This window comes from Phyllostomus hastatus, unplaced genomic scaffold, assembly GCF_019186645.2.
Source record: "Phyllostomus hastatus isolate PE091 unplaced genomic scaffold, TTU_PhHast_1.1 phas_contig_152, whole genome shotgun sequence".
Classification (NCBI taxonomy): domain Eukaryota; kingdom Metazoa; phylum Chordata; class Mammalia; order Chiroptera; family Phyllostomidae; genus Phyllostomus; species Phyllostomus hastatus.
The window spans coordinates 15582464-15603809 of record NW_025333622.1 but is presented as its reverse complement, the minus strand read 5'-3'; the positions used below and the strand labels follow the sequence as shown (position 1 = coordinate 15603809).

Genomic DNA, 21346 nt, shown 5'->3' with positions numbered 1-21346 from the left:
GCCAGAGACAGAGAAAACTCACAGTGTCCTAGTGACACTGGCAGTGCTGCGTTGTCCAGGTGGGCAGGGGCCACAACATACACCTATTTATCTATCAGGTTCAGATCTGCACAGAGAGGGGACAGCACCTGGGCCTCAGGAGGCACTTGGCCAAGACCAAGGTCGGTGGTGGCAGAGCCGTCACAGCAACGACTTCTTCAAACACCCCCTCAGTGACCCGAGGATGTCCTCACCTAGTATTTATACTTATTTGCTTGGCCCACCCCAACCACTGCTCTTCCCCAGCTGCTGAGAAAGTAACTGGGCAACTTTTGTTTCCCCAGAAGGTCCAGGTGAGCCGGCGGTGGTAACAGCAAGCACAGCTGTAGCTGTGACCGTGGATAAGAAAACAGCCATTGCTGCAGGTAGGGGCTGTTCTTTGTACCCTGAGGCTGGGAAGTTGTGAGTAAATGTCAAGAATAAGGCACACAGTAATAGCAGGAGGACTTCTGCCTACGGTCTGCATGGGTCACAGTCCTCGGCTGTAAGTTTTCTCAGGTGAAATGTGGGACTGAGGGTAGTGGGGTCTTCCCAAGCTATTTTTTTTATAAAACAGTAAAACCTTAGATCTAAAAGAGTTTGTGAAATGAGTAAAATAAAGTCCAGAGAGGTTAAGAGTTCTGCTGAAGGTCACACAGGACAGAGATTGCAACCCAGACCTCCTTTCCACCCCTCAGCAGGCTGCTTTCCTCTTCCACCACCTTGGGTCTAGTATCCTTCTGAAGGAAGAATGGGGCTGTGACTCAAATCGTAAAATAAGAACTCAGTATGTGTGCTCAGCATGTGCCAGGCACCTAGGAATCTGCCTGTCATGCATGTTCTCATTCAGCCCTGGGAAGCCAAAATCCAGTGAAGCCAAGACTTTTGGCTCCATTTTACAGATGAAGAAATTGAGACACAGAACAGTTATTTGTCCAAAGTCTTACAGCTAATGATTGATGAAGCTAGAATTTAAACTCAGATCACCTCTCGTAAGGCCCAGGTTCATTATCCTGTGTTACCATTTGCCTCAAATGTGATGAGAGCACCCAGTGACCCTCACAAGCTTCCTTGGCTTTGTAGCTTCTTAGTGCTTCAAAAAGCCTTGGGCATCTCTGTCTTATTATCTGAGAGCTATCAGGGCTGAGTGATGAAGCCTCCTTGTCCTGCTTCCCAGGAACCCCTTAGCTTCCCAGGAGGGACTCAGCAGCTGGAGTGGGGCAAAGCAGGCAAGATCTGTGCACCTTCTCCCCTCAGGCTGAATGCAGGGCAAAGGGGATGGAGGAACCGGCTGGGCTCAGGCAGAGAGGGTCTGAACCTGCCTTCCTGTCTCAGGGAGGGCCCAGGGACATCCTTAGTCAGACCTCCGAGCTGCTTTGCCCCTGGGGATTAGAGGTGGGGGAGAATATCTTGGTCTGATGTTGCTCAGCACCCATGTTAGGAAACACCGGCACCGTGGACGGTCTGCAGGATGCACGGCACAGCATGTAAAAGGTACCCAGGACATTTTGACCACCCTTTTTTTTTAGCCCATGGCAGGCTAATTCTAAACCCATTTCTGGGCCAAATTATGACCCCAAATTTGTCTCCTTAAAGACTGTTCTGTGGTCCCAGCTGAGCCTGTGCCTGTCCTCCCTTCACATCGTGGGCCTTCTCAGCTCCCACGCACCTCGAAGTCTAGGAAAGAGAAGGGATTCAGGGTCAGGCTGCTGGCTCTGCTATCCTGCACTCTCCAATTATTTGAAATCTTTTTTAACTCTGAGCTGAATTGGAGCTGGAAGGGGTTGCCATAGAAACTGTGTCCTTCCTGGTGCCTCTGGCTTAGTGCACTGCAGACAATCCCTCTGATACTCTGGGGTGCATAGATGTGACAAGAAGAAGATGAGGCACTGGATACCTGATATTTTAATTATTTGAGGAGTCTCCTTTTTTAATTTCCTCCCACTGGCCTATGGCTCAGCCTCCCTGATCCTGAGGCCTATGGGGGCCTATAGCTCAAGACAGGGTAGGCAGCTTGTTTACTATCCCAGCACATTCATCCCTTGGAAACTGGTGGCATTGTGTGTGTGTGAGCTCCAGGATTGGGTGAGCCTGTGCAATTTTGTGCACCGCAGAGGCCAGCTTCATACCAGGCAGATGTGTGTATAATGCCATAGATTTGTGCAGAAGGGCAGGTGAATGAGGAAGGATTACTTTCATCTCTAAGCAAGTGATTTATCAACAGTTTTCACAAAATTTCTATAAATCTAACTTTTAATCAGGATCTATTTTCAATTCTCCATGCCCTGCAAGTCCTTGTGTGGGAATATTGCCAAACATAATGATGGTGGCACCATAACCTGCTGAGCTTCTCTAGCACATATCCTGCAGTACACATATGCCCCCGACAGAGGCCTTCATGGTGTGGGCCTGCCGTCTGGAGCTGCATGAGGCTCCTGTCCTCAGAGTGTGCATCTGGCCAAAGACCCGCGTGCACACTCTGGATGGCAACTTGAATAATGCATCTGTGCATTGCCCAGACTTGTGCCACACTTGTGAGGGGCCCTGTCCTCTGCTTCTGCAGTGGGGCTTGGGGGAGACTTGGCACTCAAGTCTGCTATAACTGTTAGGGCTACAGGAAGGCAACGCCCCACAGTCATCACCACCTAGAAAAGGGAACAGCCCAGTTCTACCAGGAGTCCAGCTGTGCCCCCAAAATGGGGACCCTGATGGTCTACTTCTCCCTGGGGGTTTACTCCTGGCTCACTGGAGTACCCTCCAAAGAAAGGCTGGGAAATAGACTAATGAACCGTGTAGCCCAGGCCCGGTCAGCCAGAGGCCAGCCAAGGCCTAGAAGAGGGTCACTAGTGCTTGGGGTGGCCAAGAAACCCTAGAGACCTCACTTACTCCCCCATCTCCTCTCCTGGTCTCCCCTTCCCAGCCCCTCAGTCCATAATCCTGATTCCCTGCCTGCTGAGATAGAGAGACCGTATTTGTAAGCTCAGAGTGTCATCTGCCTGTCCCTGAAGTCAGTCTTGGAAGTGAAAGATGGTAATAGAAGAAACGGAGCTCCTCCTTCAGGTCAGCAGACCTCCCAAACCTCACTGCAGCTGATAAAACCCAGTGCACAGGGAAGTTCCCTAGTTGTTCATAGGGAGCACCCCCCAACCTCCATTATACAGGGAAGTCCCTCTGAGCAGATGCATGTCTTCCTGCCACATGGGCCTGGTCTGTCCTTGCCTGTCAAAGTGGCTTCACTTAAGCCAGGGTGGATGAGCACCCGCAGGGCACAGAGCAGTGACAGGTCTCACCCACTTCACTGCCACCCAGTGAAACCAGCCTGAGGCTCGTGTCCCCACCGCCAGGCCAGCACATACCACACTCGGGGATAGGCCCATTCTAACCCAGAACTCAGCCTTTCAATCTCTTCCGGTGGCACCCAAGGCAAGTCCATGGGTGGGAGGCTGCCACCTGTCTAGGAAGCTCTGAACATTGGGGTGACGTCTGGCAGCACTTTGCGCAGCTGCCTGAGAGGTGAGGGGGCAGGCAGCCACTCTCCCAGCACCCAAATCCCCTTCCCGCCCAAGGAATCCAGGAAATACATAGGAAAATACAGTCTTTATTGGTCTTCTGAAACAACAAACCAGAAATATAATTTTGCCTTTAAAAATCTTCCATCTCAAGATGGAGATACCACCATTGACAACATCCAACCTTCCCCCCATTCCCTTTAGGCAATCCTCAGATCTGGTTTAAGCTGGCAAACCAAAAGAAGGAAGACTGCCCCCACCCCAGGGAGGGCATTTAGCAGCCTGTGCTGGGGCTCCCTCTACACCCCCTTTGGTGGAGAATGGTCTTCTCAAAGGCCTTTCTGCCCCCCTCCTACCCTGCTCCCCCACTATGCTCTTCTTTGAGATAGAAGTGCTGAGGGGTACAAGGCAAGCTGGTCTTGCCCAGTCCTGCGCTGTCCTTCCTCAGACGCTGGGCCTCAGTGTTCTGCAACCTCTTCCTGGGCCACCATTTGAGAACCTCCCTCCCAGCCTTAGGGCCAGAACCCAGTCCGATGTCTCCTGCCCTCTGTGGGTCATGGGAAAACCAGTGTCCTGCATCAGACTCATGAGGAGGGGCAGACCTAGAAAAAAGAACAGTGACCCCCGGGCCCTACACAGCTCTCTTCTCACTGCTACTCCCACCGCCCTGCAAGCAGGTATCCCTCCCCCTTTGGTGTAGTTTCAGACAAAGAACAAACAGGACCTGTGACTCATGCTCTGGTTTGGAGCCCAGTCCAGGGGCAATGACAGACTGAGCAAACCAAACCGTGGGAAAGGGCGCCCCACCACTGAAGCCGCTGAGCAGAGCGCAGCAGTCCTGGCCCTGCTCCTGTGTCTGTGTGGGAGATGTTGGCAGGCAGTGAACTTCAGCAAAGGCTACCTGTTTTCCCAAGATGCCACTGGTCATTCACAGAGCATGACCAAGGCCCCATCCGAGGTCACAGGCCCAGAGGTTCTGGAGAGGGAGGGTTGAGAGGCGCAGAGCAATGGTTCCTGGACTGCAGGCTACAGGAGTGGAAGTGGTGGGTATCCCCATGGGGCTGGCAGTGATGATGCATTAGGCTCCCTTGGCTCTCAGGAGGCTGCCATCCACACGCGCTGCAGCTTCAAGGCCTCTGGGCTGGTGTCCCTGGAAAACCCGGCAGGACAGGTGAGAGGGTTACCATGGTGACAGGCAGGCACATCCACTTGGCCCACTTTAGAGGATCTCAAAGGCATCCTGTGTTGTCAGTTTGGGTTTCTCCCCCCGTGGACTTGAGAAGATTACAGTAAAGCAAGCAAAAGTTCTGTGTTCTGAGTGCTAGAGATCCGAGGAGGGAACATGCTTCTGCTCCCTGAGTTCTCATAGCCTCTGTCTCCATGTGGCTGTGCGTGTGCATGTGTGTGAGATCTTTTCAACTGATGTGATCTCACCAGTGATGCTATGAGTGTTTGTGAAAGCGAATTAGTGAATCCAGGAGCACTGCAGTCAGTGTGGTTTCTAGCAGATATAGGGAGATAATGGCTTCAGCCACAGGAGTGTATTATAATCACAGCACTGTGCTAGATCCAGATGTCAGGGTTGGTATGATTGCACATGAGTACCAGCTCTTGAAAATTGGACCTAATTTTCACACTATGGATGATTAAGAATATCTCTCTGGCTTAGAAGAGAGTCACAGAAATGGACTATTGACTCTCAGATTACTTCCTCCCCAGCCCCTAAATGCAGATGAGGAGGGCTGAACAAGAGGTATGGAAAGTCACCTAGCTGTGACTACACCCAGGGCAGGAAGGGGAGTGCTTAGTCCAGAAGCTTCCACTTGCATTCTTTCTTCCCTATGGCCAGAAGTTCAGGGAGATCCCCCAGGTGTTCCAAAGATTTGGTGGCCCAGAAAGGGGCATCAGCAGGAGCCTTCAGCATAATGGCTGCTTCCCCAGTGATGGGAAGTCCACACTGTGGCTGGGTTTCTGGAGGGCTGTGGGGGAAGTGGAGTTGGGAACTATGACAGAAAGAAGGGCTGGCCCTTCCTGAAGCAGTTTCCATGAGTTCTCCTTGCCCTTCCTACCTGGGCCAGGTGGAGCTGGGCTCTTTCATGCTACAGAGGAGATCTGCTTCTGGTCCTCATGCTCGCCCTCCGGGTCTCCCATAAGGGGTTGGCGCTTCTTGAGCTCTCGGTGGTACTTGGCCATGAGGGAGGCATAGATGCAGCCATAGGCAGCAGCCACCACCATCATGATACACACGATGCCACAGACAACTCCAGCGATGATCACAGTGCCAATGGCCCGGCGCACGCTCACTGGCCGGTACCTCTGCTTCTGGGGGCAGGCTGTACTGGGCTCGGGCTCAGGCTCGGCACCTGGTTTGGGCTTCACAGGTTCCGGGCTGGCCTTGGTGCAGGGTGGCCCAGGACTATCCAGCCCAGCCGAGCTATTCTCATCCTCCAACTGGGAGCAGTAGTTGAACATCTCCATGGGGACCACGCGCATGTCCTTTCCCCTCAGCTCCTTGGGTAGGGTGCAGGCAAGCTGGTCTAGGCGCCCTCCTACATTGGGGAAGAAAAAAGGAAGGGGTGACCAGGCATCCAGAAGCTGGACTCCCTCTCCCCATCACCAGGTCCCAGAAACAGAAGGCCCAGAAGTTCTAGTTTCTATCAGTAATGCAGTCAGCCTTGGGATAACATAGATAGGTGAGGAAGGGAGGAGGGAAACTAGCATCTATGGTCAGTGAGGCATATACATCTTGTCCTTTAATCCATGAAGAAGCCATAGAAAATGGATATTGTTATGATTCCCATTTTATAGAGAAGCACACAACCATTTCAGTCATGTTTACTTGCTCTAGAGTCACACTGGCCCACAGGGTAAGACAATCCTGACACATGTAGTGCTCAGGAAAGAGTTGTCAGTGCAAAGAGAGAGCCAAGAGCCCTGCCAGACCACAGGTCTGCTCTTCTCCTTACCCCTGAATCTGCCTGCTTACCACCTGTATGCAAGCCCGGGGCACTGTGCTCCACACAGCATCTTACCCCTCCAGGGATCCTTCCTCACAAAAAGCACAAAAGTCAAAAGCCAAAGCCATTGCCAACACCACCACTCTGCCATGTAGGACCTTTTGGTTGCCTAAGAGTACCTCCCCAAGTACAGATAAAAAGTGTTGGGCGAGAATGTTTTTCTTTTCCTCTTTAGAGCAATCCAGTGGCCCCATCAGCACCACAACCTTAGCATATCTGAGTGCAGAGTCATATTGGGAGGGAATCCAGAAGACCTTTTCAGGCAAAGGAGAGGGACCAGTACTAATGGTTGGGGGGTGGGGTACAGGCAGCAATGAGTGCACAGGTTCACTATGACGATGGTGAAGCCTGCTCCACCATGGGGGCATGGAGATGCAGAACACAGGAGGGCAAGAAAGAGAACAGCCCTGGAGAATGAGCAGCCTGGACGTGCCCTGGGAGGTCACAGTTGGGTCCAGTGAAGTCTAGATGCAGGCAACAGACTGCAGTGCATCTCCCAGCCCTGTGTCCAATAGACACCAATCTTTTCCCAGGATCCTGATGAAAACAGCCAAGATTGTTTTTTTGAAGGAGTACAAGGTTGAAAGCAACTCTACTATTAAAAATTCCTGAAAACATACATTCCCAGTCCATGACCTTTCGTGCTGAGAGTTTAGTTCCTGATGACTGACGAAAGGGCAAGGGCGTTCCCTAGGGATAGCACATCGGTCTGGGTCTGAAGGCACTTGGCCTCTAGTTCCTCCCTTCCCCTGCCCCCCACCCCATGATGCTGACTGCCTAGGTGGCCTTGGCAAGTCTTATAACCAGTGAAATATGCCCAGGACTGCCTTTCTATAAGCAGGAGCTGGGTGTGGACACAGAGGCAACCTTATCTTCTTCCTCCAAAGACCCGGGGGTGAATCCAGGCTATGTCATCTTGTGCAAATTACTTAATGTATTTACTTGTGAGTCTTAGCTTTCTTGGTTGTAAAATAAGAAAGCTACCTCAATGAGCTTTGAGGATTAAGATAGATAATGTACATGACAAGATGCTTATAAACTGGGTACTATGCAAGTATTTATTATTTCCCCAGTTATGAAAATGGAAGAAATTACCATACTGACTAACATTTTGTGGCACTGTACAGTGTGTAAAGTGTTTTAATAACTAAGACAAGAATGTTGTGCAAATAACTGAGATTGTGACTGGGTATGAAATGAAAGGAGTGAGACTTTGATGAAAAATGTTAGCATTTTTTCCCCAGAAAGTTTTGATATTGATTCATTTATTCAGCAAATATTCATTAAGCTTCTACTTTGTGCTGGGCACCAAAATATATCTTATTAAGCCCATTTAATATTATGACTACTACTAGCAAATGAGCAAATAAGTAAGTTTCACTGAGAACTTAATTTATGCTGAGCACTTTTTAAGACATTTCACATGTGTTGTTTATTTGATCCTCACAATGATTCTATGAGGATTGTCATCCACCCCAATTTTACACATGAGGGCACTGACACAGAGACATGAATCAACTTTCTCAAGATCACACAGCTAGTGGGTGGCAGAGCCACACATCAAACCCAGATCTGGCACTTTTATCCACCATGCTTACTCCTTTGCCCTCCTTTTCCATTTTATTTAATCATTTCATAAGCCATAGAACTTTCTCAGTCAACAAAAGCGGGGAGGAAAAGAAAGTAAAACAAAGCCATTTGACTTCTTACTAAAGGCTTTGATAACAGAAGTTCTTGGGAGAGAGAGTTGAGATCATCATCAAAATAAAAATTTGGTTTTATCTGGATTTAAATGATATTCCACACTCCTGAAACTGTGGGTATTTAAGAGATTGTTGTATTTAGATAAACAAAGGTGGTTTTTCTTCTTCCTTCTATCATGCCAGAGAATCCCAGAGCCATACCTAATGGGACACAGAGAAACATTATCCTGTGTCTTCAAGTTCCCTCATGAAACCTATGAAGGGAGATGAAGCAACAGTGAGTCAATCTGAAAGAAAGAGAAAAGAGCCCTGACTGGTATGGCTCAGTTGGTGGGCATTGTCCTACAAAGCAAAAGGTCACCAGTTCAATTCTTAGTCAGGGTACATGCCTGGGTTGTTGCAGGTTTGGTCCTAGGTTGTGGGTTCAGCCCTAGGTTGCGGGTTTGATCCCCAGTTGGGTCATGTACAAGAGGCAACCGATTGATGTTTCTCCCTCTCATCAGTCTTTCTCTCTCTCTTTCTCCCTTCCTTCCTCTCTCTCTAATAAATAAATGATTTTTTTAAATGCTGAAAAAGAGAGAGAAGAGAAGAGAATGGAGGGGGTGGGGAGGGAAACACAGAGAAGAAAGAGGAACAGTGGGAAAGGAGGGAGACCATCATCCTGGCCTCGGCCCTGCTGATCATTTGGAGGCAAGGCTGAGCCTCCTTCAGTATGACTGGTGAAGAGGCAAGGCCCCCCGTTCTCCATGACCTTAGCCCTGAGTCAGCGCTCAGCCTCCAGGAAACATGTTGGACCACAGGTGACGCTCCCAATCCCTCACACCCAGGCAAGGCTGGCTGTGCTCACCTCGATAGGAGAACCACTCCATCCAGTGCTTGAAATCTCGCAGGTTACAGTCACACTCCCAGGGGTTGTCCCCAACCTGCAGCAGCTGCAGGCTTGCTAGGGGTTCGAATGTAAGCCGGTCCAGGTTCTGCAGGCGGTTGGAGCGTAGTGATAGGGAGCGTAGAGCAGGGAGCCCATCAAAAAGTCCAGGGGGCAGCTGGGCCAGGCCATTGATGGACAGGTCCAGGTGGCGGAGCAGGGGCGAGTGCTGCAGCAGGTCTCTGTCCAGGGTCCTGATGCTGTTATTGCGTAGCTGCAGCTCTGTCAGATTCGACAGGTCTCGAAAAATGGAGCTTGGCAGCTGGTCCAGGAAGTTGTTGGATAGGTCCAACCGCTGCAAGCTGGACAGATTGGTGAATGCCCAGCTTGGCAGGGCACTCAGCTTATTGTTCAAGAGCAGGAGGGTTCGGGTGGCAGCAGGCAAGTCTGGGGGCACAATCGTGAGGCCTAGGCCACTGCAATCCACCTCCAGATTGCTGGTATCACACTTACAGGAGAAAGGACAGGCAGGGAGGGCCTCCACAGCATACAGGGTGATCCAACAGGCAATCCCTGGGGGACAGACAGGTGGAAGGAAAGTGACAGGTGGGGGTTACCACCTCCTGCCTCTAGTCCTCCTCACTAGTTCATGTCATAGTGGCTTCTTGCCTTTATCTCCTTTGACCCAAGCCACAATCAATGCACACACTTAAAAAGATAACTAACAAACCCTGCTGTATTAATGGACATCACATGGTGTCAGTAGAGATCCTTGCCTCATAGCACATCTGGCAAAGGAATCACTTTCGTGGAATGTGATCCTGCAGAATGGCAGGCCTGAGTCCAGAGGACAAGCAGTGCTGGTCCACAAAGATGCTTCAGTTCATGTGGCAGCCCACGGCGGATCATTTCAGGAGCTTGGGCCCCACTGACACCATAGATGTTGACAAAGTGAAGGACATACGGATGTTTGGGAAACCTGCTCCCGTGTTTTTCTCTCAGTGTTACTGCCAGGAGAAGGTTCTTTTTGCACACTGCCCCGTCCCCTTGCACTCCCAGCCCAACCTGGAGCTGAACTAGGCTGAGACATGCCACACATTAGGGAGAGAGCACAAAGGTGCACTCTAAACCTGCCCCTCAACAACCCCCCCAGTGTGTCAGATCTGCATGAGTCCCACATCCAAGATGGGACCAGTGACTTAGGGTGAGGACCAGCCAGGAGCCCAGCCTACCCAGGGTCCAATCTAGAGACCAATGTGCAAATGATGAGGATGAGACACACAATTCCACTTCCCACTGGAGAGCACTTGTGCCCAGGCCACTGTAAATCATAAGGCCTAAGACAAGTTCCATATTTATTCTCATCCTAAAGCCATTCATGCCTATCATAGCCTGAGCTCCTGTTCCTAAGGGCTGCAGGGTAGTTTCTACAGAATGGATCTGTTCACAGCATTCCTTCTGTGGTCCCATGCTTTACCCAAGACTCTTCTGAGTAACCCAGCAGAATGGCCAGGAGCAGAGGTAGGGCCTCAGAGAACTATCACAAAAGGGTAGCTGGTTCCATTGTCTAGCAGACTTTTCTAAGAGTGACTGAAAAACCCCCCAAACTGTCCTCCTAAATATCAGAGAAGCCTGCTCACTGTGAAAGGGAAAAGGGATGAGCTCAGACTAGCTCAGCTTCACCAAGTCAACCTCAAGAAGCCCAGAGGAAAGGCCCCAGCCCAAGAAGCAATGGAAGTGTCCAGCCCTAGCTCATAGCCTAGGTGGCTTCACCCAGAGAAGCAGCAGCCACCTGACCCTGAGTGCCTGGCTGGAATGCTCTTTAGTCTGGTAGGTGTCTGGTTATCTGGTGTTCCAAAGGGCAGAACTAGAAGAACAGGATGGACTTATGTCCCTCCCCTGACTGGAGGATCGATGACAGCTGAGAGACACACTGTAAGGCTGACACCTGAGCCTCTAGGGGAAATGAGCACAGGCTTCGGCATGGAAGCCAACTGGAGACCGTTCCTGGCCATGTGGAGGCACCTGCTGCTCCCTCTCACCTCCTCACACTCTGAGCCCACCTGCTGCCAGGTTAGGCTGCCCCACACCACCCTGCACTGTGCATATAAAAATCAACCTTCTTCAGACTTCACATTCCTGAGAAAAAATTTCAACCTAGCTAGCACCCCTCTCAAAAGATTCTATGTACCTAGAAGCCACTCCTCCCCCACCCTCAAGAAATTCTGAGTGGCACAAAAGTCCTAGTGACAAGAAAACATAATCCTGTATTGCGAGGTGTTGAGTGATGCCAGAATGAGGTTGAAAGGGGATCTGAGTGGCTCGGGGATCAGCCACCCTCGTATGGTGAATAATTCAGGCCACCTGTGTTCAGCAGCTGCCTGGCCGGGCTGACCGTGCGAGGGGGGATGTCAGGCAGAGTATGTCCCTCAGGACCACCTTTTGCCTCCTACCATGGAGCCTTGGGCAAACTGGTCCTCACTGACCTTGTCCCTTTAGCTCGTACAAAGAGAATTCTTGGGGCTTCTTCTACCCTGGCAGCTCTGTAAGTTTCCTTATGGGTAATGGAGGGTCTGTTTCCTCACATGCAGGAGGGGTTGGACCCGGCCTAAGGTCCTTTCCAGCACCACATCCCAACAGCCCACGAGTTGCCCTCATTTTAGAGTTGGGAAGACAGAGGCATAAGAGAGGTCTCCAGGTTCACCCAGCAGGTAGTCCAGTGAGACGAGAGGGAGGCCCACTTTACAGTGACAGGGCCACAGGAGCTGGAACCATTGGCAGGGCTGGGGGACTTCATGGTTCAAGAACAGACCAACTTGGGGAGACAGAATCATCTGTCATGGCCTCCAGCTCCTGATCTAACCACTAAAGCTCTCAGCAGTGACCCTTTCTTTAGCTGCCACAGATATCAGAAGCATGGCGGGTCTGCACAGGGTAAGCCCTGCCTTCCCAGAGCCCGGCCTTGGGCCCACCAGGAGATCCTAAACCTTTCTGCAGCCAGGATGCCTCACTGCAGGCCAGGCTGACCCCGCCACCCGGACCCTGCCCCACCCCACCATACTCACAAGAGATCTGCCTCCACTGCAGGGCCAGCCTGGTCCTCTGCTCAGGGCCACTGCCCAGGGCCAGCATGGTGAATGCCACAGCTCTCACAGCCCTGCACCTCTGGGGACAGAGGAGCCCCTTGGTATGCACCGCCGGTCAGTCCTGAGAGAGAGAGAAATAGAAGGCGCTCCACAGAAGCAGGCATTTGAGCCCCAGGCCCATCCAGCCCAGGGGTTAGAGAGAGGGCCCCGGTGTCTCTTTACACTCCTTGTCATTCCCTCTCCTGCTCCCAGCTACGATTCCCTGGGTGGGGGGAAGAAGAGGACTAAGGGGGCAGAGACTTTAGGAAAGCTTCCATCTCCCTGGGGTGATGGGGGCAGCAGGCAGGGGCTCAGGCAACCCGGGAGCCCTCACTCTGAGGCACAGTGCTGAGCTCTGCGCTGTGGATGCAGGAACTACCCCACACTCTCCCCAGTGTCCCCACCCCCAGCCCTTCTCCTCTTCTGGTTGCCTCTGTGGTGTGTTGGTCTCCGAAATGTTTTCAGAGCCATATGGCCTTTCTGTGTCACAGGGGAGAAACTGAGGGACATCTCTGCTGGGCAAGCACAGTGAGGTCACAGCCCCACCAGTGCTCTTACACTCTTACCATGGCCCCGAGGAGGCAGGGAGCAGGCCCTCCTCAGGTGCTCTTGCTGCCAGGCGGCCCCTGCTTCCCCTCACCTTGGCCTGAGGTGAGAGTCGCAAAGCTTGGTGTCTGCCAGCTGGTCTGTAGTAAGACTCACTGGCTCAGGGCTTCATGCTGCAGCAGCTGGTTGAGTAGGAGACAGGGACACGGAGGAGAGGTGAGATGTCAAAGCAGGTTTCTCTTCCAGAGAGCACAGAAGAGAGGGCCTTGAGGACCTGCCTGCCCCAATCCAATGACTCGTAAGTGGGAGACAGGCCCTCCTCTGGTCCCCACTTCCTTCCCAGTTTGGCCAACAGCCCTTAGAAGGAGCCAAGAGCCTCCTCCTCGCTCCCAGCCCCATCAGAGGGTGGACAAGGGAACTGTGGTTCTTGCCACTACAGCTAGCACAGAGCAAGGTGGGGAACAGGATGGTGGGGCAGAGGGAGACTCTGCCAACAGCCCAGCCCCCTCCTGCTCCCAAAGGCACAGTCCTGTCATTCGCTGCTCCTGGTTGCCTCCTGGAATTTGACCTTTCTTGGTTGTCTAATTCATCCTCGGGTGATTCTTCACTGCAGCCCCTCTCTCTCCTCCCACAAGCCTGGTTAATTCTGGGAGCCCAAGAAGCCAGTGGCAGAGTTAAGCAGACAGCTGAGGAGGTGGAAAGAGCTGCTGAAATCTTGGGTGAAGCAGGGTTTCCCGCAGGCATCTAGGGTCCTGCCGCAGCTCTAGGTGTCTGTCATCAAGTCTCTGCCCCACCCCCTTGGTTGCAGCTGTCTCCTGCAGGGTGCCAGAATGCGCTGAGAACACGGCAGCCCCACGGGACTCTCTGCTGTGCTCCCAGCAAGGGCAGCCTGCTCAGGACAGGAGGGGCCCTGCCTGTTCCTGGCTTCATCTTCATTCTCCCCCTCCACCACATCAGGAGGCTCAGTTATGAAGGCCTCATGGTGGCTGGCAGTGTGTCTCAACAACTGGGTACAGATGTGTGGTGTGGGCAGCAGCCTGGTCCTCACAGTGCCTCCTGGACAGTTCCCAAGACTTGGGCTGAGGTGTGGGGTGGATGTTTGGAGTAGCTCAGGTGTTGTTCCCTGGCTGCTCCCCCAGGGCCAGGCCAGTGGGGTGCTGGGTTCAAATCCTCGTCAGGTCAGTCCCTGGCTGTGCAGCCTTAAACAACCAGCATACACTCTCTGGGCCTCAGTTATCTTAGCTCTAAAAGTGATGACTATAGTACTTAATTAGGTGGAATTCCTATAAAGACCAATCTAATTAAGGGAGGAGAGTTAACATTTACTATAGTTAGCACATAAATTACCTTTCAAGATAATTCAGGTGAATGTGCCCAGCTTGGACCTGAGCCCAAGAGAGATGTGAGGAAATACCAGCAGCTGACAGCAGGCCTATGGAACACCTCTTACTGGTCCCACCAACCTCACGTGGGCCAACTGCCGTCCTCCCAAGCACAAGCTGCATTCCTGAGCCTGCCCAGGCCAGTGGACCATCAAGAAGCTCCCTGCAGGGAGGGATCCCAAACACCACCTCACAGGCCTCTGTCACAGACAGCAGTGTCCACCCTCTCTCTGTCCCTCAGGTCCAGACCCTCAGAACAATTTTTTACTCCAGCAAGAACCTTTCATAGCAAAAACTCACAGCACCCACACGGTATTAGAGCAGGTCAGTGCCCACCAAAGGCACAGAGACAATGACTAACTTGCCCAAGGTCACAAGTAGGTCAGGGATGGAATTGCAGGTTTCTGAGCCTGACTGCTCATGCACTCCCCAGGGACTGTCACCCAGCATGGCCCCTGTGCGGAGACACTGTGTGCTCACAGAGTGGGGTGCACACAGGCTCCCAGCTCCCAGACACGTGCTTGGAGCTCCCAACACAGCACGTGGTACAAACACACACCCACAGGGAGCCGTGCAATGAGGCATGTGTTAGCACACGCACGCATGCCCACACACATGCACACACGATGCCCTGCTGGCAGCCCTCCAGCACTCCTCCTCGCAGCCAGCTTTCAGGTAGCAGGGTGAGAAGCCTGGCAGTTCCTGAGAGCCCCAGCCAACAGATGTCCAGGGACACGTCCAGCCTAGAAGTAAGGTCTATAGCAAACCCTCCAGGTTGATCCCTGCCCCAGGATGTGTTCTCTGCTCACACCCACACACAGATGGGGACCCAATCCAACCATCAGCTCCCACTCTACCCAGCTTCCTGCAGGGAAGCAGCGGGTGGAGAACCCCTCTCACCCAAGCCCAGGCCCTATTTCCACCTGAGCCTCCTCTCCTCTTCCAAGCAGATACTCCTTTCTACCCCATCTACCCTTGCCTGGCCTCAGTGTCCTCCAAGAAGTGAGCCCAGGGGTTGACCAGCAAGCACCACTCCGTGGAGGTGGTGGCTTCAAGGGCAGGTCCTGATGCCCTGTCCCCTGAATGATGTCACTATACAAAGCAAGTCAGGCAGGTCTCTGCAATGCAGACCCACAGGTGATATCTTGCAAGGTGTTAGGACACTGTTGGCCCTGGTATCTCTAGAGAAATGTGAAAGGAATGAGGAGCCCGGGTCCATGAGGAGGACCTGTGTTCCCTGGGTTATTGACCCTGCCTCCTTGAGCACCAGAAAAGTGGCCCTTACGGAGATATGGGCTTGAGCCCAGCACATTCTAGCTCTTGGCCTCTGTCCATCAGTACATCTCCAACCAAAGGGCCTCTTCTCGCCTCTGGAAGTCTCCAGCCTCATTAGGAAAGGGATGACCTATATGAGGAAGCTTGGGGAGCAGCTGCTACAGCAAGCGCTGATGGGCTGCTGGAATAAACCACTGCCATCCAGGAGGGCAGCCCCCACCCAGGGTGGAGAATGGGGGCAGACAAAGAGTCAGGGGCCCTGCCAGAAAGCTCTCCTCTCCAAGCCCCACAGCCTCGTGGCTCTAGATGCTGGACCTGCTCCAAATCTTCATGAGACTTTTTGTCCCAGTTCCAGAGAGAGAGACACCAGAGAGCAAGGGGAACCTTCTCCAATGGGCTTTTCTGGGAGAACCAGGATAGGGCCGAGGAGCTAAAAGCAGTCAAGTAGGGAACTCCCTGGGAACGGAAACACAGAGCTAAGTGCTCCTACCCAAAGTGTGGTCCATGAACCTGCCACATGGGCTCACCTAGGAACCTCTTAGAAATGCAGAATCTCAGGCCCTGCCCCAGGCCAACTGAATTAGAATCAGCATTTTCACAAGATCCACACCATTCATATGCATATTCCAGTTTGAGAAACACTGGGCTGGATCACTTCTCTCCCAGCTGATCCTAGCACCCCCAGGAGGCCACGCTGGTCTGTCTGTGGAAGCCAGGCACCAACCAGGTGGTGTCAGTGACCTGGGCAGAGAGGAGAGGGCACTGGCGACAGCCCCTCCTTCCAGAGCCTCTGTATGTGGAGGAGCCATTACCATAGCTGCAAACACCCGGGGACAGTGTCCTTAGCCCTCATGACAGCTCTAGGAGGACAGTGGTATTACTAACACCATTTTGTAGATGAGGAAAACTGAGGCACAAGAAATTGAGTAACTTCCCACAGGTTAGGTAATGGAAGAATGCAGCTCTGGGCCCGAGTGATCTGGTGACAAAGCTCCTAACTCAGCTGCCGTTATAGGTTTTCAGGTCCTTTCTGCTCCTGACTCACTTCCACACAGAGAGGTTCCTGATACAGGAAGGAAAAGGCAGAAAAGGGAGATGCCACCTTTCATTTGTGCAGAACCTTGCGGTTAATGGGCGTTTCCTCATTTGCTCTCTCACTGGAGCTGAGCAGACCCGTGTTCTTATCCCTCCTACTCTGGGCCTTGCCAGACTGAGACGCAAGCCGGGTCTTACCCTCCCCCACCTCCCACCCCCCGCTGCCCTCTGTCCAGAAATATCACAGATGCAGCAGGAAAAGCTCCAGAGGCTAAGATCTGGTCAAGAGAGTGGAGGGGGCTTTATAGAGGTCATTCTCGTGGAGGGCGGGATGCTGAGGTGAGGAGGGTGGGCTGGGAGCCCCAGGGATGCCAGGGTGGGAAGGCAGTGATGGAACAGGAGGCAGCAGGAAGAGCAGAAGGTTCCACATGCTCCTGTTGAGCTAAGTAGGTGCAGTGTCCCCTGGAGCCTAGGGGGTGGGACCCACTTCCCTGGGGGGGCACCCACGGGGAGGAGCAGCCTGCCCTGCTCTCATTCCCTGCAGATGCTCAGATTAGGATGACTCTAAGCCCTAGCCTCTCACGCCTCTGCCCCAGCCACCTCTCCTACAGATGGAGGTTAATCCTCCAAGTAAAGTGGGCTTAGGCTCCAGCTAGAAACCACCAAGCAACCCACCACAGGCCTGGTGTCCATGCCCCTTCTTCTGATGCTTCTGCATGTTCACGCCCCCAAGTCAGGTGTCCAAACCACGCAGCCAGTTAATGCCCATTGTGCCTCAACCTGGGGTTCCTGACCCCTAGGAAGGCATGCTGGCCCCGCTGTGCACACCCTCCTTGATGTCTCCCTTTGATCAGGGCACCTAGACTCAGAAAGAGGGTCCCCCTCGGCACCAGACTCACTGAACCTAGAAGCAAAAAGGGCCTTTGCAGTCTTCTCTGCACCCCTTTTGTTCTGCAGAGAGGTGAAGGCCACAGGCTAGTGAGAGGCAGGGCTGGGGTTAGCGCCACTTCTTAGAGCTGCAAGGACAGTGTCCTCCTGACCCAGGGGGTCAAAGAGGGACCTGGATGGCAGAGCGTCCCAAGCTGAGCCACGTGTGGCAGGGACCGTGCTTAGCTGGGCTTTCTGACCTGCTGCCTCCACCCGGGGCCACCCAGACCCTGCCAGGAGACACTCTCAGTCTTTCCCTGCCAGCTGGCCCCTAACACATGCTGCCCAGGCAGCACAAGCAGGCTTTTCAAATTCTCTATATTTGTACTTGGAACAGACAAACGCTTCTGGTTCATTTTTAAATGCATGCCCTATTCTCACCCCTGGCTTCCTGCACCTGGTTTCTTTGTCAAGCAGCCCCCATCCCCAACAGACCCTCTGGGAAGTGGAACAAAAAGCCCCTAAGTCAGTCCTGGTGAACAAGCTGCCAGCTCACTGAGGCCCTGGCTCTGGGGCCAGAGCCGGGCTGGCAGGGGCGAAGGAGGCCTGATCTGGGTGTAGAAGGAGGGGACCCCAAGAGAGGAGACACTTCTTCTGCTTAAGTTCCTTCTCCTTTCCCCACCCCAGAGTGCCCCAGATACCCTGACATTACATAAACTCCCTGCCCCCTCGGCATGCTGCCCACTTAGCTCAAAGCAGCCCCCAAGTCCTGGCTTAGGTGCCTGGGAAATGGAACAGGGTTTGCTATCTTGGCCCCAGACCCAGCTTCCAGACAAACCCCAAAGAAAGCAGATCAGTTGCCTAAAAAACCTCCTCCCTTCTCCTGCCACCCCCACCTGGCTTTCCTGGTCTCCCTCTCTGGCAGCGCCAGGGACTGTGCCAGTGAGGAGATGGGGTGGGAAGAGCAGGAAGCTGCTATGGGTTTCCCTCCAGGCTGGACTTCCCCCGCCCATCTCCACGTGCTCAGCCTCCCTCCCCTCCCCCAGCTGAGGTAGTTATCTAAGCTGCAGAGTGTCAATCCGAGTCACAGCCAACGTGCCTTGACAGCCAGGAGCCAATCTCACCACCATCACCCCCAGAAACACAGAGCACACGGCTCAGGGAGGAGACAAAGCAACCACCTGGAACTGAGTGGGAGGTGGGGACTCCCAGTCAGACCCTCTCTCTGTCTTGTCAGTATGGACCTTGGGGCTGCTGAGAGAGGCAGTCCTGCTCCCACTCAGGTGTCCATGACCCACTGGGCCGGGAAGCCAGGTAGGCATAGCCTGTTTGCAGACTACCTGCTCCCCCTAAGCTAAGTCCACACCCCCACTAAACCCCAGGTGAGCTGGGAGCAAGGCCTGGGGCTCACCAAGGAAGAACTGCAAGGCTCTTCTCCCTCATCCATTCCCAGCCACACCCCCACCAGGGTGGCTTCCCCCACAGCTGTGTGGACCCACATCCAGCCAGGCAAAGGCTCCTCTGCAGCCTTGTCCAAGGACAGCCGCCCAGAGGCCATGGCCCCATACTGGGGGTACCCTGTAAAGAGGCTGAGACCATGAGGTCTGTTCCCAGGCCTCAGTCATCACAGCCCTCCAGCCCACCACCCCACCCTGCACCACCATGCTCTGTACAAGCCTTCTCTCCAGCACCTTTCTTCCCACAGAACCAAGTTCCTCAGGCTGTCTGCTGAGCCGGGCGGGCAGACTGCACAGGGTTCTTGGTGGCTGTCTCTGTGCAGCAGGGACTGGCTTCTATGCCACACAGGCCTGTCATCTGGCACTGGCAGTGCCGTCCTCCCACCTGTCCTTCCCTAGCCCCCCTCTCCCCAGCAGAATCCCAGCTCCGGTCCCTAACATTGTGAGGTCAGAGTTCCCTGTGCCGTGTACCTCTGGGCCGCCCAGATGCCCAACCCTGAGCCCTTCCCCAGCCCCAGCATTGCCCCCAGGCAAGGGGCAGCAACACCTACCTGTCTGTGCAGGGCAAAGAGATCCAGCGAAGATGGGACTCAAGTCCCCATGCCCCAGCCACCCTCTACCCCCACGAGTCCTTTATTCCTTCCCACCAACGCACAGCACTCACCTTCTTTCACCCTGACCTAGAGATCCTGAAATCAAGTAGCTGTAAACTGTCCAATGAGCCGCTCCTGGGATTCCTGGAGAAACCCAGGCAGCACCGCCAAGCAGAGCGCAGTGGGCACTGAGCCCCCAATCCGGCGGGAGCAGGGACCTGGCACGCAGTGCACCGCACAGGGAGAAGGAATGCCTGCCGCCGCCGCTGCCAAGGGGACAGGGCTGCTGGGTCAATAACAAACTGAGAGGGAAAGAGGGAGGGACAGAGAGGAGAGGGGAAGAAAGGGGAGAGGAAAAGAGAGCGCGCGCGAGCAAAGAGATGGAGCAATGGAGTGACAGCTGGGGGTACATCTGTGATGACAGCGACAGTAGCACACACAGCCGGAGGAGCGCGCGCACAAGGCGCGCGCACCCACGGGAGGCGCTCACGGCCGGGCCGGGGAGGGCAGCGCTCACCCTTGAAATGCTCACATTTCAGTGGAAAAAGGGCCTATGGATTAATAGCTCCCAACTCCAGGGAGGCGAAACGCTGTTTTACCATGCATCTCCACCTTCCTTCCCCTCCCCGCTCTGCTCCAGGCTCTCCCCGCCCTCGGCCCCCCTCTCCGGCTCAGCCTCTCCCCTCTCTCCCTTTTCCTTTGGGGAAAGAGGGTCAGGACCCAGGTGGCAGAGGCCCCCTGGGAAGCTGGGTCTGTCACCTGTTCAAACATGTGGGGTGGCATTGCCCATCCTGCCTGTGGAAAAGGAAAAACTGAACCCTTCTCTCAGTCAAAGGGGCATTCATTTCAGGCAGGGTAATTGGAGGGGCTCAGAGCGGGGCCATGTGCCTGCTGTCCTCAGAAGGAGTTCGGAGCCTACCTAGGAGCCAGGGTCACGTAGTCATGCAGAGGTCACTGAGCCTCAGTGCCCACAGTCCCAGGCTACTTAGTGGAGCAAAATGTCAAGACCTGCTGGCGCTGATGGGCACACTCTGTAGGGCCCTGAGTCGAGGAACACAGGCAGGTATTCAGGAACTCAGAGGCCTCTTTACTAACCAATCAGGATGAAGACTGTTGGAGAAACTGATATTCTAAGAGACAGCCAGTGTCTGATCCAAAGGCAAAGGAAGCTAAGCTGATGGCCTGGGCATTGACCCCGAAGTGACCCTTCCTTGCAGTTCTTAAAGCTGGCCAGACAAGCAGATGGCAGATTGTGTGGCATGCTGGCAATGCTGGACGTGTCAGGGGTATCCCAGCGTCCCTCTTGCATTTCACATTCTTTCCTGGGGGATTCACCATCAGGACTGGGGGTGGGGGTGGAGAAAGCCCCCTGACTCAGGACACCAATACCAGGACACTCCTGCCCCTTCTTTCTGTCTGCTCTGCAGGCCACACCGCAGTGGAGGGCCCGGGCTGCTGTCCCAGGGTGGGGGAAGAGCCTTTTACCTCCTGAGAACGCCCCTCACCTACACAGATGTTACATGCATCTTGCCCTTCAGGCTAAATGCTCCCAACGACCCCAAAACACACTTCCCACTTTGCAGCCCCAGAACACGTGTCCTTCCCTGAAGCTGGAATGCTTCCCTGAAAAACTAAACCACAGCCTGGCCTCCTCTGTGACGTTTCCCTGGCTAGTCCACAGACTGGACCTTCTCCTCTGATCTATGGCCTTTCTTTAGGCCACCCTGTGGTTATCACAGAAAATGTATGGCAACTTTCTGTGGTGGCTTTGCCTGCTTTCCTGTACCGTGAGCAGTTCCAGAGGAGGGCCTCGGCCTCGCCCCAGCGAGCGCTGAGCGCGGGAGAGGAGGGGATATCCAAGCCAGGCCCCGGAGGCTGCAGAGTCGGACTCTGCCACTCACTAACTCACTCGGTGATTTTCAAACTTCTTCATCTCATGGCACACATAAACTAA

General features: G+C 53.7%; 2 protein-coding genes across 12 annotated transcripts in view; one reads left to right on the top strand and one right to left on the bottom strand.

Moving 5' to 3' along the window:
- CACNA2D4 (calcium voltage-gated channel auxiliary subunit alpha2delta 4) overlaps positions 1 to 21346 on the top strand; it is a 126136-nt gene that overhangs the window by 81558 nt on the left and 23232 nt on the right. For all 10 annotated transcript variants that reach the window (XM_045830600.1, XM_045830602.1, XM_045830601.1 and 7 more), the window contains one exon: positions 324 to 404. In XM_045830600.1, coding sequence (XP_045686556.1) covers positions 324 to 404 — 81 coding nt within the window. The remainder of the gene's footprint in view (positions 1 to 323; positions 405 to 21346) is intronic.
- Positions 3648 to 19789, bottom strand: LRTM2 (leucine rich repeats and transmembrane domains 2). Of its 2 annotated transcripts, XM_045830610.1 has the most exons (6): positions 19464 to 19789; positions 12804 to 12965; positions 12178 to 12319; positions 9095 to 9685; positions 5597 to 6076; positions 3648 to 4677 (listed from the first exon to the last, which is right to left on the bottom strand). In XM_045830610.1, exons 3-5 carry the CDS (start codon positions 12242 to 12244, stop codon positions 5622 to 5624), a joined length of 1113 nt encoding a protein of 370 aa, XP_045686566.1. In that variant the 5' UTR covers positions 12245 to 12319; positions 12804 to 12965; positions 19464 to 19789; the 3' UTR covers positions 3648 to 4677; positions 5597 to 5621. The 2 variants fall into 2 exon arrangements, with proteins under 2 accessions (XP_045686566.1, XP_045686567.1); XM_045830611.1 differs by lacking the exon at positions 12804 to 12965.

Bases quoted from the DNA above. Each gene is read 5' to 3' on its own strand.
- LRTM2 (XM_045830610.1), bottom strand. From the start codon at position 12,244: ATGCTGGCCCTGGGCAGTGGCCCTGAGCAGAGGACCAGGCTGGCCCTG. The intron at 9,686-12,177 runs GTGAGTATGGTG...TCTGTCCCCCAG, and splicing joins GCAGTGGAGGCAGATCTCTT to GGATTGCCTGTTGGATCACC. The intron at 6,077-9,094 runs GTGAGCACAGCC...TCCCCAATGTAG, and splicing joins GGAGTGGTTCTCCTATCGAG to GAGGGCGCCTAGACCAGCTT.